The following is a 15349-nucleotide window of genomic DNA, read 5'->3' as shown; positions in this document are numbered from 1 at the left end:
ACCTAAAGGGATATCCTGGAAGATGTAGAGCTGTCATGGCACGCTGATGACCCATTTAGATCATATATTATTAGAATGGTATGTCTACTGTGCATCTCCAACTCTATATACAACGAGAGCTATGTTATGTAATGGATAGTCCAAAAACAATGGTTGTAGTTGTGTGTGTATATATATATATATATATATTTTTTTTTTTAACCTCTGTTTGTTTCTGCTCTCTTACTTCCACTCCCTGTGAGCTGTTGCATAATGTTATACAAGCATGTGGCTCTCATGTTTCCTGGACTCTTTTTCTCGAGTAATTAATTTTATGCGTTTCCTTCGGTTCGATTTATTACGATCTATTTTCCTCAAGGCCAACATGTGAGGAGGAGAAACTTCTTTTCATTGTCCCCCTCGTTGAAATAAGACGGAATTGTAGCACAACTTCTTCATTTGTATTGAGAATGTTCCTCTTCAAATTCTGCATATTTAAATGGCTCATACAGAGACCTGCAAAGTGCCCTGCGTTTAATATACAGCTTTAAGAACTAGTTGATGTTAATTGCTGTGTTTACATGAATAAGTAATACTAGTTAATACTGTATCAAGGGGGGAGCTGGCGTCGCCATCATGCGAGCACGCGGTGCGATTTATGACATGTTGTTATGCATAAGAAAGTGGGAGAGTAGCGGAGGACCCACAGCATGTGTGTTTTCTGTGTCTGTGCATGTATGTGTTTGTCGGTTTCGTTGCTTGTAGTGTACACACACACACACACACACACACACACACACACACACACACACACACACACACACACACACACACACGTGTGGGAGGTTGCCCTAGTTTTGTGATCAGTGTTTGCCTTCTCAGAGCGAGGCTTTAACCTGACTGATAAGTGATTGCGTACTTCCCCCGTTTAAAAGAAAGTGGAGGAAAAAAATAGGCAAAAACATCCTTAACGTGTTGGGCTCACTCCCGTTTCCGTCTGTGATCCACGCATTGATATTTTGGGCATTTCTTTTGTCTTTGGTGAATACTGTCAGGGTTTTGTCAATCGATGGTCGGATGTTGGAGTAGGTGGATTTTTTTTATTTATTATTTGTATTTTTACTGGATGACTGCTGCAACAATGCATTTAATTTTAAACAGGTGTGATGAAACTGATACGATTTTGATGTTTCATTGCTATCTTAAATGAACTGTATAGATGACCAATGTAAATAACAATTAGTTGATTATTATTAGTTGATATTTACTGGATAATAAAATAGTCATTAGTTTGCTTAGCTAGATTAGAGGTGTTTATATCCTAACAAAAGCCAGTTGTAGAAATGTTTATTTATACTTTTAAATTTTACATTTATAAGTTTGTACTGCATCCCCACACCGGCCTGGAAAATGAAGAATAAGATAGTCAAAGTATCCAATCCACTAAATCCATGTATGATTGAAAGCTGATGTTGCTTCTATTGCCCGTCATTTAACACTAAATAAACTATATTTGAAATATTTTCCTCTTGCTTGTCTTTCAACCCAGTGGACCTGAGCTGTTGGATACTATTATAAAGTAGATGGATAATGTTGTATCAAGGATGGAACGTGAAATAGGAGCACAAATGTAATCACATGGGAGTTGGTTTTAGATCTGAAATTCCTCTTCTATGTAAGATTTATTAGGATTAATGAACATGATGCCTATCATTTAGGAAAAGGTGATCCACCAAATTATGTAAGCATGCAATATTTATTTTCCCTCTGTAGCAATCAAGTTTATTTATTTTGTATATTTTGATTTGAGGACTGTCGTAATGTTGTTTTTTTTTACTTTAAAAGCCTCTGTAATGTTGCATGTGGGTGCCTTGTTAATATTGTTTGTGTTTGATCGACACATGCACTATGCATTTATATTATGGTGTTGTGCTTATTTGTCTGTTGCCAAATTTTCAGTACAGTGAGAAAATATGAATGTTCAATTATTACTGTAGATCCCAGTTCGGGTCTGCTCTGGATTGGTTCCGGTTTAAACTGGGAATTGACCCGTACTCCTTTGTGTTTAGTCTCAAGATGGTAAATTGAGCTGAGCTGGAAGCAGAATTTTGGCACATTTCTTTACGTCTTGACTGTAGCAAACTCAATAAACACAATAATAAGATATTTGAACACGCTTTCCAAGTGAAGTCCTAGGTTAAACGACCTCTGTGGTCCTTTAATATTCCGTCCTTTTCATGCAGAGTCTAATGCCGAGCCTCATTGTAAGCTGATGAAGCTGCTGCAGGGTGTGAAGACCTGCAACTGAACTATCCATTTGCAACATGTAGACAACTTTAAGCCGTCTTTTACGATGCAAATGCCTCGGAGATGCATTGTGTACAGACGTTGCTCTCGTTTGTCCTCATTCAGCGAAATAATCTCTTTTGATTTGTGTCGGTTGTGTGCAGGCGGTGGAGGCGAAGTTGTCTGTGGACGCCTTGCTGCAGATGACCGGGGCTCAGGTGAGAGACACAATGCGAAGGCTGGGGTCCAGTTCAGAGGAGTGCTCCAGACTCAGTGCTGCCCTCTCCTGTCTTAAGAGTGCCACTGAATCAGGTATGTGTTTGCCTACGGGAGCCTTTGTCACTGTGTTGGTTCTTCTCTCGTCTGCCTTTTTTTTTGAGGAAGGTTTGATTTTTTTTTCCCCCCCACAGGAGGAGAACTGAGGGAAGATGGCGGCCCCTGGCTATCTGAGCCCACCAGGAGGGACAGTGGCTCTCTGCTCACCGCAGAGCAGCTCTCCAACCTGGGGACCCCACTCCGCGCTCACAGCCCCTCGCCGCTGGCCCGTCCATCCACCATCCACTCCACCCCCTCCACCCCCAGCGCTACATTCCCCCATCCCCGCTCGGGCTCCATGTCGGCCGCGCCCACGCCGGAGGCGCTCGTGTCGCATCTCCACGGCGACAGCCCCCTCTCCGATCCGTTCCCCATGTACTTGACTCGCACGGCCCGCCTCCACGGACACACCTCCACCCCGCCCATAACGCCGCCTTCAAAGCGGCGTCATCGATTGAAGCCCCCCTGCACCCCCCCGCCTCCGTCCCGCAAGGTGCTCCACCTCCTCCCCAACATCACCCTGACGCGTAGCAAAAGCCACGAGTCCCAGCTGGGCAACCGCATCGAGGATCCCCCCACCAACAAGTAGGTGTCCGACCGAAGCCTCACGTTCTCGGAAGTCCTCAGATGGCTGTGACAAGTTTGACAGATTGCCTCAGTTTTATGTTGCGAGAACACGTTCGTACATTTAACGGCCGTGAAAGATGTCACAGGAGAGGAGTAGCCGCAGGTTGAAAAATGAGTGTGCGCAACGTCTTCACAGTTTTCATCACATTTGGAATCACGCAGCACACGTTGGTCAGTTATTATTACACCCAACTGCAGCTGTTACTTTTTCTTTTTTATTTTAAAGGTACAAAAGGGAAGGATTGCAGCGGTCATGAGTCACTAGTGTGACTCATGTAAAAATAAAATAAAAGCTTACTTATCTGTAAAGTCAGATATGGCATAAATGTCAGAATATAGATAAATGTTAATATTCGAGAAAGTTATACTAATATGCATTTGTGAATCATGTATGAAGGTTGCTTGTTTGACATTCACTTTCTTGAGGTTGGACCCAGCTTGATCAAACTCACTATTTCACACCATCTGCAGTCGCCATTGCAGTGGATAATTCATATGTCAGAGAATAGCCGGACCTTTTAACCACAGATCAAGTGTTTCAACCTCCTCGTTCTTTTTCATGTTGACACACTTAACTTTATAGTGTTTCACTGTATCATCCTGTGTTACAAAGTGGTAACAGGTTTGGCACTTCAAAATGTCTATGCAGCGCAAGACATACTGAATTAACATCAGGGGGACAATGTAAGTTGTCAAGTATTGTGAAAATGATAAATACATGACAATGTCTTTGTGCTTTGAGATCCACATACTGGTGGGCACCTATCAGACCTATGGGTTGACGGGCAGAGCATTAATGCATCATGTATTAAAGCGTAGTTGATGGTAGTTCAGGCTCATGTTGATATCACACTAGTGACATTTGTATTGTGCATACAAATAGTGTGGGGTATACCTCGGGGTATAGTGTATTGTATACCTCGATTTGAAGTTGTTCGGAGTGAAATATCAAGTCATCTTCTGAGACATCCACAAATGTGCTTTGAAAATGATCTGATTTTCCCATTTCAGATCACCGTCTCTTGAAAGAGCTCTTTTATTATTTGACATTTTGATAGAATGACTTCACACACACACATCAGCCCACGTGCCTCGTTTTCATTGCAGCCTTTCATGTCGGGACAGAAGGAAAGCTTTCCTTTGATATGTTCACATTGGTTCTCTCTCTCTCTCGCTCTCTCTCTCTCTCACATCCTGCCTGTTGCTCCTTTCCTCTCGCAGTACGACTGCTGTGGGCTAATCCCCACACAGATTCCCAGAGATTATGAGTCATGTCAAAACAGGAAGTATTTCCTAGGTCTAAAGCACAGAGGTGGCAACACAGTCTCTCTCTCTCTCTCTCTCTCTCTCTCTCTCTCTCTCTCTCTCTCTCTCTGTCTCTCTGTCTCTCTCTCTCTCTCTCTCTCTCTCTCTCTCTCTCTCTCTCACACATACTCTCTTCATCTCACTCTCCTTCCACTTCCTCCTTTTTGTGCCCTCCATTGTGATTGGATGCACTCACACATGCACACCACGTGTTTATTCATAATATCCTGCCTGTTTTGGGAAAGCATTATTTAAAAAAAAAAAAAAAAACGGGTAAAGGGTGAGGTAAATACAGCTGACACGGATCCAAAACATCCAACGCGCAACCCAGATGATCCCGGTAGTTTATCCTGGCTTTGTACATAATGTGCGCTATGCTACAACAGCAGTCTGAAACAAGGTCGCCGGTCTGATTTAGCCGAGCTGTGCTTCCTCACGTGTGTCTGTGCATGTGTGCACAATTCAGAGGACTGGCACAGCGTGGCGCTTCGCTCCCTCTGACTCCAGTCTGGGTGTTAAGGATGTCACCCTGGCGATCCCGTGCCAGTACTACTTAAGCGCTCCCAACGTGCCCGCTCTTCAGTCATTATGTAACGTTCACGCAGCCAGCCAGAACAGCCACGTCCATTCCACTCTTTCAGCCAGTATGATGGAGCTGCTGCCGATTTTGTTTCCCTCTCTCCAGGTGTGTTAAAAAGAACAAGCTGTTCCTGAATATGCAAGTAAATGGAAATGGATGCGAGGACACGCCTTCCCGCTATCCTGCCATGTCTGCACGGACCCCCGGAGTCCCTCCAGCCGCCCCCACAGCACCCTACACCTTACCTGGAACGCCCACCCTGCTGGAGGAGCACAGCACAATCAAGAGTGAGGCACTCTTTATCTTGTTGAAATATACTGAGTTTGACTGGTGTAAAAAACAAACCAAAAAAATGTTACTTAAATGAATTAATGTTATGGGTTCTCTTGTTTCTGATCCTTTTTTTTTCAATATGATTTAATGGGACCAGAGATCACTAATTCTTTTCATACTCTGAGCTTTTCAAAATGATAGTTTCATGTGTTCAAGATATTTTCAACACTTTGTATGTTGTAGAGATCAGAGTCTGTTTTAAATGGGAAAAGTGCTCTTAATCAATGTAAACAGAACCGCCAATGAAATTCTCGCCCTTCTCCTCAAATCTCTCGTCTCCGTGTGCGTCGACAGATAATGTAGCAGTGCATCGCGGTTCCCCACAAGCGGTGAGGCGGGACATCGGCCTCGCGGTCACGCACAGGTAGAGATTTATTACTCCCTCCAGCCTTGTGTCACAGTAAAGCTAACAAGTTATCAAGTTAATACACGAACAGTAGTATAACCCCATCACACTTGTTTGTCTAATTGAAGTTCTCGTTGCGCAGGTTTTCTACCAAGTCTTGGTTATCTCAGACATGTCAAGTGTGCCAGAAGAACATGATGTTTGGAGTCAAGTGCAAACACTGTCGGTGAGTGGAGTTCTTTCTGTCGACTGGATCCTTTCTCCGATTTCTATCTTTTTCATATCTGTATGTTCCGCCCAGATTAAAGTGCCACAACAAATGCACAAAGGAAGCTCCTTCCTGCAGAATCTCTTTTATACCAAGTAAGTTTGGGTCCATCCCTCGGCTACGTTGGACTGGAATCATAATCCTCACACGTGTGGTTAATAACCGTTTCTCCTGTAGTCGCCAAAATTCGGAGGACGGAGTCGGTTCCCTCGGATATCAACAACCCGGTGGATCGGCCGGCGGAAGCACCGCAGTTCGGCACACTACCAAAGGCTATTACAAAGAAGGTACTGAGTATCACGGTTTCATCATTGCACTACACACTTTGTAGAGTTTGTCGATTGTAAATGAACATTTGTATTCATTTGGTTTATCAATATAAGTGTTCATATCAGATGTTTAATTTTGAGAAAATATTAACTGCTAAACTTGATTGTGTTTCCTTTTTATTCATTGTCAACTATTTGGAGTTCTGGTTAACTCCAGTCATTTAAAATATTCCTTCGGGTTCAAAAAATGAAGACTGTCGCCGTCGCTGTCGGTCTTCGTTGATTTCTGCCTTTTTATTTTTCATCCATGTGCACTTGCGTAACCTTTCAAAGATAAGACATGCCGTCCTAATTTATTAACACCAGACCTTTGCATCTGATCATCAAGGTTTACATAATAATTACACCTGACTGCAACAATATAAACAAAAGATTTCAAAGCAATATGAATTACTTATATTGCATGTTTTTCATTTGAAATTTGAGCTGACACATAAGAAATTGACAACACATTTTTTTATTATAAATTTTTTCTGGCCTAAAACCTGGTATCTTATGTAATACAGTGTGAGTGGATAATGTGAGATCATCTTCTGCCGATGCCAAAATTGCAACACCACACAGTGCGACTGCTGCTGTGAGCTGCGGCTCTGAATTAAAGCAGAAAGTGAGCATCAAAGCGAAGGAGGTAAATGCTGGACCAGGTTGTATTTCAAGCATTTAATCCTTCTACATAATTGCTACTAGAACAACGGCTTAATTCCTGGTTCCACAGTCCATTTCAGGGTCACAGGGGTCTAAATCTGATCCCAGCTCACTGGAGGCTAGTGCAGCGTTCGCCCTGTTAAGGTCACCAGTCCATCACAGGACAAATAGAGAGAAAGACAATCAGCCCAGTGCATGTTTTCAGACGTTACAAAGGAACCTGGGAATCAAAACATGCAAACTCCACATGGAAAGGCTCAGCCCAGATTTGAACCCATGACCTCCCCATAAGGTGAAAACGCTAACCACCTCTCCACCGTGCTGCCATCCACTTAGTTTAGCTTAGTTCATTAAGCTCCTGCATGTTTTTGGACTGTATGTAGAAACCGGAGTAACTGGGAAGAACCCGCACACATGCAGTGGAAAGCTGAATTCTCACTGAGAGCAGTGACTGCGGCTCCACAATGTAGCCTCATCCTAGGTTAGCCACATTCATTAATTCCCAGTCGCATGGATAGACGCTTATTCTTGCGTATTGACATGCTTTGTAGTGATTCCCCACTTACAATTCTTTGGAGGGTGATGTGGTGCGGAAGTCATGTTCACACATTCATTTACGCTCACCAATAGTGGGCAGCTGCAGGGCTAAGTGCTTGTGCGCCACGTTTACACAGGGACCGGTGAAAATAAGGATTAAGATTAGAAGTTGACCCTCTTCAACGCTTGAACCACAACTACCACTCATTAGCATTGTTTGCACCCCGACCCCCCCCCACCCCACCTGCCCCAACAGGATCATCCTCCAGTATTGAACCAGCTGGACTCCAGCAGCAATCCGTCCTCCACCACCTCGTCCACGCCTTCCTCCCCGGCACCCTTCCAGCAGAGCAACCCGCCCAGCGCCACGCCGCCGCCCAACCCTTCCCCGAAAGGCCACAGGGACAGCCGATTCAATTTCCCAGGTAAGCTGGAGGGGGGGGGTGAACTACACATTTAATTCTACAGTTATAGACATGCAATATACATAGTGAAATATGCATGCTAGCATCGTACCCTTGTTTTCTCCTCATGATACAGATATTATACTCACACACTTCTCTTTTCACTTCACATTATGACGTTAACTGAAGTTTGTCTTCATAGGATCTCTCAGTTCAAAGCTTTTCTAACCAAAATTGTCTCCCTGCCGTCTGTTTCCCCTCTTTTTTTTCTGTGGAAAAAGCTGCCTGTTACTTTCAGCATAGACAGCAGTTTATCTTTCCCGGTGAGTCGACTGTATGAGAGTGCCGTGCTACGTCCTTTCTGTCCCTTCATCCCGCGCCACAAACCTCAGATCACCTGTAGCCCTTCTGTCTGCTGCATGTCTGCTGTTTGCCGTCTCTTACTGTGTCTTGAATCTTCACAGTGTTTTGACACCATCTGCTGGTGGTAGTGGGAAATTGCATGAGTGGTCATGTTCCGCATGCAATGCCATTTGAGTTTCCTAAACGTAACAAGGAAGGGGCATGAAGAAGTGTGGAGATTTAATTAGATAAAAAAAATTTTTTTAACTGTTTTCCTCTATTTACAGACGTTTCCAGTCCGGCTCATTTGCACTCTGAAGTCCTCCAAGACACTGTGTAAGACATTTATTTTATAATAATCGGCTAATATTGTTGGCTTTTCCCAGATTCCACACCTCAGTTTTCCATTTTCATGTTTCACAACAGTGAAATCGAGCATTCGGCGGATGACATACACACAGAGTTGGCAGAAGACGAGGATGAGGAGGTAATGTTGAATACAAAGTCTGGAAATGTACTAGTTATTACATTTGCAGATTTTCTGTGATCCTTACAGGTTTTCTTCACAACTGTTGGTCTAAAGTGTGTCAGAACAGAATAAATGAACAGACATTAAATGAATTATGGATGAAACAGTTCTCAAAGAAAGTAGGATGAGGGATAGTATAAATCCCTGTAAATGGGTTTTTAGTGCAGTGTAGTGTAGATATTCATATTTAATAATACACACTGGTTTTTTTGACATTTTAAGTCAAATGAATATAAATGTAAAAAGGACAAGGAAGATGATAATTTATAAAACGGGTTCGTTGTCGTCGCTCTTGGTTATTAATCTATTGTAGACCAGAAAACTCATTGCTGCTCTCTTGCAGGAAGGAGAGGAGGAAATCGAGGTTGAAGACGAAGAACCCGAGGCGGAGGAGGAGAACGACGAAGACGACGAAGACAACGAGGATGAAGCGGAAGACGACGAGGACGACGACGACGACGACGACGACAGGGAGGAGATCAGGATGAACATGGGCTCGGACGGCGAGTGCGACGAGCTGGACGACTTGCCCAACTCTCGGGGGAACCAGTGGAAGGGTCCCATCTCCCGCAAGCCAAGTCAGACCAGCGTGTACCTGCAGGAGTGGGACATCCCGTTCGAGCAGCTGGACCTCGGGGAGCTCATCGGGAAGGTGAGCGGACCAGACCGCGCACCGCGGGAGGCGTGTCTCTCCGGCGGTCCCGACTGAGTCTTTGCTTTGTTGTCCGTTCAGGGCCGTTGGGGGAAAGTACACAAAGGCCGGTGGCACGGCGAGGTGGCCATCCGGCTCCTGGAGATCGACGGGAACAACCAGGACCATCTGAAGCTCTTTAAGAAGGAAGTGATGAACTACAGGCAGACCAGGCACGAGAACGTCGTCCTCTTCATGGGAGCCTGCATGGCCCCACCTCACCTGGCCATCATTACCAGGTGAGACCGGGCACATTAACAGACCCGCTTACAAATCGGTTTAACCTGCACGTGTTGCCTTTGAAATAATCGCTCCGTCTGTCTTCTCTGCAGTTTTTGCAAAGGAAGGACGTTGTATTCGGTTGTTCGAGACACCAAAAACACTTTGGACATTAATAAGACGAGACAAATCGCTCAAGAGATTGTAAAGGTATTTTCTTTTCTTTTTTTTTTTTGCCTTTTGGTTTCTGCACATCATAGTGATTCAGTTCTAACCCTAAAAAAAAGCTTATCTTGACACATATTAATCTGCTTAATGAGAAAACGGTCCTCTGATAAAACTTCATGGCTCAGAGGAAGAAGCTGTAGAAAGACATAGACCCAGTCCACTTTGTCAGTAGTACTAAACCTGCACCAGTAGAATATATTAACAAAACTAATGTGTGAGAATCCTCTTTTGACAAAACCTGAAGTATGTGTTTTGTATGCTTGTCTTTGGAGTGTGCCAGGAAAATAGAGGATCTAGAGAAATCAGCACATTGACAAAATACAAAGTCCACACAGATATAGTACTAAAAACTACTAGTGACCAACTTTGGACATAATAAATGTGTTTAAATTTAACCTTTCAGCTTGAATCTGAGGATATTTCCATCCATATCTAGGAATTACCCAACATCTTCTCGTTGGCTAAAAGCAAAATACACATGAACATGTCTTCCGCGCATGCCTTGGTACAGACTGCTTTCCTTCTGCAACAGGGAATGGGCTATCTGCACGCCAAAGGCATCGTTCACAAAGACTTGAAGTCCAAGAACGTTTTTCATGACACCAATAAAGTCGTGATCACAGACTTCGGGCTGTTCGGGATCTCCGGAGTGGTTCAGGAGGGAAGGTAAGACCAAAAAAAACCACAAAAAAAACCCCCACAACCTCAGCTAAAGTGCAGCACACTGGTTTTCACCTGAGGAGCTCCAGTGATTAATCACAAGTCCTGAGGTGCCTGGTGGTCGTCCAGCGCTTTCTAGGTCGGTGGACATAGAAACCCTGGGTTGTAAGAAAAAGTCATTTCCTGCTCATTCTTTTTCTAATCCAGTTTCAGCATGCAGCTTTCTAATTTTAAACTTCCTTTTGTCTCTGTCTTCGTAAACAGCCTGTTTTATACACAGGATAAGGACTGCGTTCACTTAATGCATTTTCCACTCTAGTTAATGCATCTTTCCACTCAGGTTTTCTACTCCATTTGATCTATTACCATTTTTTTTATTCTTCTCAGGCGTGAGAATAAACTTAAGCTTCCACACGGCTGGATTTGTTATCTCGCGCCAGAGATCGTACGCCGGATGAGTCCAGGTAACAACGAGGACCGCCTGCCTTTCTCCACTGCGGCAGACGTGTACGCCTTTGGGTGAGTTCCTCACACGCGCATCATTCGTTCGTTTGTGTACTTTCACTTTCTAATACGCATTACAATGACAAGAGAACTTTCTCGTATTACCCGATCAGGAAGTTGATGGTTTGGCAGGATTAAAGTGTTGCTCTCTGTCCTTCTTTCAAGTACGATTTGGTACGAGCTCCAAGCGAGGGACTGGCCGATCACCAACCAGCCTGTGGAAGCGACCATTTGGCAGGTGGGCAGCGGCGAGGGCATCAAGAAGGTTTTGGCGGAGATCAGCCTGGGCAAAGAGGTCACGGTAAGTGCCAACACGAGGAAGTCAAGTTATGAAGGCCTGCGCGCCGTCTTACCTGTTGGTGACCCTGATGGTTTTTACGCTACAGATTGTTTTGTTGTTAAAATTTTTCACATGCACATCGCTCCCCCTCCCTCCCCTTCCTTCTGCTAAATCCACTTGTAAACAAACATGGCGGACCTATAGTGGTATGACTCGCAGTCCGTATTCTAGTTTTGTAGTTGAGATTCACCCCTGATGGCATCCGATGCATCATCAGTCCATACCGATGCCGGGTTCTCTCCATTTGCTTCACGTTTATAGCATAATGTTCTCTGCGAACATGTCCGTGTGGTTTCATTGCAAAGCAAAGCAACAGCGCCCTCCCGTGGCCTTTAAAAACATTTTTTTTAACGGATTTGGTGTTGTCACATGAAATGTCGTGTAAACGGGTCCTGATTGATCAGAAAGTTTCTATTCTTTCCACCTTTTTTTTTTTCCTTGGATTGGTGTGTACATGGACTTATGCAATGAAGCGTGGGGTTTCTTTTCCCTTCAGGAGATCCTCTCCGCCTGCTGGTCGTACGACCTGAGAGAGAGGCCGACCTTCACCCAGCTGGCCGACATGCTGGAGAAGCTGCCAAAGCTCAACCGCAGGCTGTCCCACCCCGGACACTTCTGGAAGTCTGCAGAGTAGGTATCCCACAGATGGAGGAGGACATTGAGGACACTGGATGTGGAGACACGTTGGTTGCTGTGTATCTTCTGGTTCCGTGTGATGAGGCTGAAAACGAGTTGAGCTCATCTCGACAAACCATTTCAAACATTCACAAATTGTTCTCCACAGCAATTTTTATTTTCTAAAACAAGAGGCACACGACTAATGTCAAATTAACAAAACTGCATGATCAGTGATTTAGATTGATACCGTTTCCATTTTAAGTGCTTAAACACGAAGGTCACTGTATGTGCATCAGATCATTTGAATTGTTAAAGCATTACACCAGCTGGAGAAATAACCACACAAGAGCTTCCTGATGTTTTTTGCATGAAAGTAAAAGAGAAACAATTTAGCAGTCTGTGTGACATTGAGCTGGAGCCACCTTTGAGCACCAAAAACTTAAGACGGGAATAAATAATCAAACCTGAATTTTCTGTTCACAAGGAAGTTAGATTTGCATGTTCTATTTGCAGTCCTAATACCCGGTTCGAAACCCATTGTCCGGACATTTAGAAGCTTTCATTTTAGGAGACGAGTTTTGAAATATTAAAAATAAAAGAACTTACTTTACTTATTGATTGCAAAAATAATATTTTTTGAAAATCTACAATAATCATCATTTGCACTTGTCCTTGAGGGACTGTCAGAGATGTTAGAAGCACCATATTTAAAAAAGAAAAAACAAATCTTGAATGATGAAAACCAACCAAAGAAATACTAGTTATGTGAATCTAATCTGATGCATACACCTGAATAGATTCCATCCTTCTTTTTCTTATTTCAATTTCTTTTTAAATTCACATCAGCTTTTTCATATCAAGTAACTGCCTTCCTCTTATTATTTCCCCAATTTCATTACAGCTTCCCTTCTGCATCATTTTCCTCTCTGTTTCCTGCCTCTCATCCACACTTTGCTCTTTCATCCTCCTTTATCACATTGGCTCCACGACTCCTGCCAGTAGCGGTGGGCTTCGCTATTGATCCTCGTATGGTTTCTTGCCAGTTCTGCACTGCTGGGTGGAATTATGATGGGAGGGACGCTCGCTTGATTGCAAAAAAAAGAAAAAGGGGGAAAAAAAAAAAAAGACCAAATTTGAAAAGAAAATCTCATATCTGATTGGAACTGACTTTTTTTTTTTTTTTATCCACTAATCTACGCGTGTGTGTGACGTCCTGCTTATTTCAGTGTTCGCCTGTCACACTCTCACTAACCGTTTGTGTTTTCCTTTGCTCTTTTCTTTCCTTCTCTTCTCTAATCTAGGTTGTAGCAGTCGCTCTGAAACATAAGCAATGCAAAACAAAGCCTGGGTCTGCCTTGCATGCTCCTGAATCCTTAACTCTTACAGGATTGATCAAAAAGCATTGCCTCTGCCTGAAAACGGGCGCAGCTTCCACTAATCCGCACTCTGATCTTCCATGTTTAACCGTTGCATTTTTCCTTGTTGGGGAGAGGGGGGGGTTCGGATCGGTGGACTTGAGGTGTGGCATGAGTGTGGGGTGGGGGGGAAGGACAAAGGCCGTTGCCCTCCATTCGTCTGATATCTCTTTGCCCTCCTTTGGCTTCCGTCCTGTAACGTCAGTGGGGACTGTGAGGCGTGTGACTGTGTCCTGCTGATGGCTGCCCTCGTCCTCGGCCCCGCTCACCTCCTCTGTGCTGCTGCGATGTGGTCGTTCTCTCCGGGGTCCTGACCACATGGCTCTTTCCCCCCCCCCCCCCCCCCCCCTCCCTTTTCTACTAGCACACACAGAAATACACACTTGCTGGACATAAAGGAAAAAAAAAACCAAACAAAAAACGACCCCACCACCAACCGGACCGCTTCATTTATCTGCGTCTCCCTCCCCGCCCCCCCCCCCCCCCCCCGAGGGGCTTTGACATGCGTTTGACAGGCTGCTTGAGCGATGATCTCAAACCTACTGCCTCTGTTCCTCTCAGTTTTTCTTTTCTTTTCTTTTCTTTTCAGGGTTGTGTGACGGCATGTGCTGATGCAATACGCACTTTGTCTACAGGACAAAAAAAAAAAAACAACAAAAAAAAAAAATCATGAACTCTTTATGTTTTCTTCTGTTGTTATTGTGAGTTTCCTATTCAAATCGTCACATATTTGCAGTGTTTCTATGATTCTTCGCTGCTCAGGAGAGCCTCGGGGCTCGGACAGTCTCATTACTTGTATGTTGTCACTTTGGAGTAAAAAAATTCACTGTTTATGGGAAAAACAAACAAAGAAACAGGAAATGAATGCTGTTCACGATTGAAGGTATTTTCACTAGTAATAATAATGATAATGTCCATCCGTTGAAGTGTAAAGTGCTCCTTAAAAAGATTAAGAGTAACTTACAAAGATCTTCTTCTCAAGAAGCTGAGTGAGTTTCATTCACTGCGCAAAAAAAAAAAAAAAAAATAGAAGAAATCAGGAACCCGGCGCAAAAGTGTCCTATCTCTTCCTAAAACAGTACCTCTTGTGTGCGCTTGTGTAAACTGTTTGTGATTGTGACGGCTTCAGTTGGCGTGCTTGTATTTATGTGTTTTGTGTGACCGGACGAGTGTACTTTGTTTGAATACGTTTGGTGGGTGTGTGTGTGCGCGTGTGTGTGTGTTTTTGTGAAAGATTACAATAAATGTAATGTGTTGCAAATCCAATGGTATGTAATGTAGATACTTTATTTAATGTACAGCAAATGAAACACGATTCTTCTAATATTTGTACAAACATTTTGTATGTAAAATACATTGTGGAGATTTTGGAATAGGTACTGCTATGGCTATTACAGATGTGTAAATATATATATTTATATTTTTTTCATGTATTAAATACTGTATAAATGCAAAATGTAAATCTTTTTTTTTTTTTTTTTTTTTTAGAATGGGCCAATACATGTTTTTTATGTTACTGTACAAATTCATATTTTTGTATTGCATGTGACGAAACCATTCTGTACACGCAGTTTTTGTTTTCATCCATGAGACAATAAAATGAAGCTTGTCATGTAACGGCACAGTCAATGCTGTGTTTATTTTTGTTTATTTTTTCCTGAAACTGGGACAGTTTATATAGCAATTGGTCTCACCAATAACCAGAGGGAGAATCAAATGTGATTTCCAGCAAAGCTTTAAAGATGAAAGCTTTTTGCAGTTCAAGGTTGCTGCTTTAAAAAAGATGTTGAGTCACTTAACTCCTTGTTGAAAATCAAAGTTATCTCGGATTAGGGTGGCTTAATATGCA

At 43.3% G+C, this 15349-nt stretch overlaps 1 protein-coding gene across 5 annotated transcripts in view; it reads left to right on the top strand.

The window, feature by feature from the left end:
* LOC308139240 (kinase suppressor of Ras 1-like) overlaps positions 1-14989 on the top strand; it is a 28023-nt gene extending 13034 nt beyond the window's left edge. Inside the window, exons 3-21 of one of the 5 annotated variants that reach the window (XM_080508604.1) lie at positions 2430-2577; positions 2676-3165; positions 5198-5379; positions 5720-5789; positions 5914-5997; positions 6073-6134; positions 6217-6326; positions 7807-7975; positions 8236-8277; positions 8584-8632; positions 8723-8783; positions 9169-9477; positions 9559-9755; positions 9849-9945; positions 10496-10629; positions 11011-11142; positions 11293-11428; positions 11964-12097; positions 14090-14989. In XM_080508604.1, coding sequence (XP_080364730.1) covers positions 2430-2577; positions 2676-3165; positions 5198-5379; positions 5720-5789; positions 5914-5997; positions 6073-6134; positions 6217-6326; positions 7807-7975; positions 8236-8277; positions 8584-8632; positions 8723-8783; positions 9169-9477; positions 9559-9755; positions 9849-9945; positions 10496-10629; positions 11011-11142; positions 11293-11428; positions 11964-12097; positions 14090-14099 — 2616 coding nt within the window. In that variant the 3' untranslated portion in view covers positions 14100-14989. Of the gene's footprint in view, positions 1-2429; positions 2578-2675; positions 3166-5197; positions 5380-5719; positions 5790-5913; positions 5998-6072; positions 6135-6216; positions 6327-7806; positions 7976-8235; positions 8278-8583; positions 8633-8696; positions 8784-9168; positions 9478-9558; positions 9756-9848; positions 9946-10495; positions 10630-11010; positions 11143-11292; positions 11429-11963; positions 13428-14089 lie in introns of those variants that run through there. The other 4 variants (XM_080508608.1, XM_080508607.1, XM_080508606.1 and 1 more) reach the window with 4 other exon arrangements.
* The last annotated feature ends 360 nt before the right edge of the window (positions 14990-15349 follow it).

This window comes from Blennius ocellaris (genome assembly GCF_963422515.1).
Source record: "Blennius ocellaris genome assembly, chromosome: 14".
In the NCBI taxonomy this organism is placed as follows: Eukaryota; Metazoa; Chordata; class Actinopteri; order Blenniiformes; family Blenniidae; genus Blennius; species Blennius ocellaris.
This window is presented reverse-complemented; position numbering and strand designations above follow the sequence as displayed.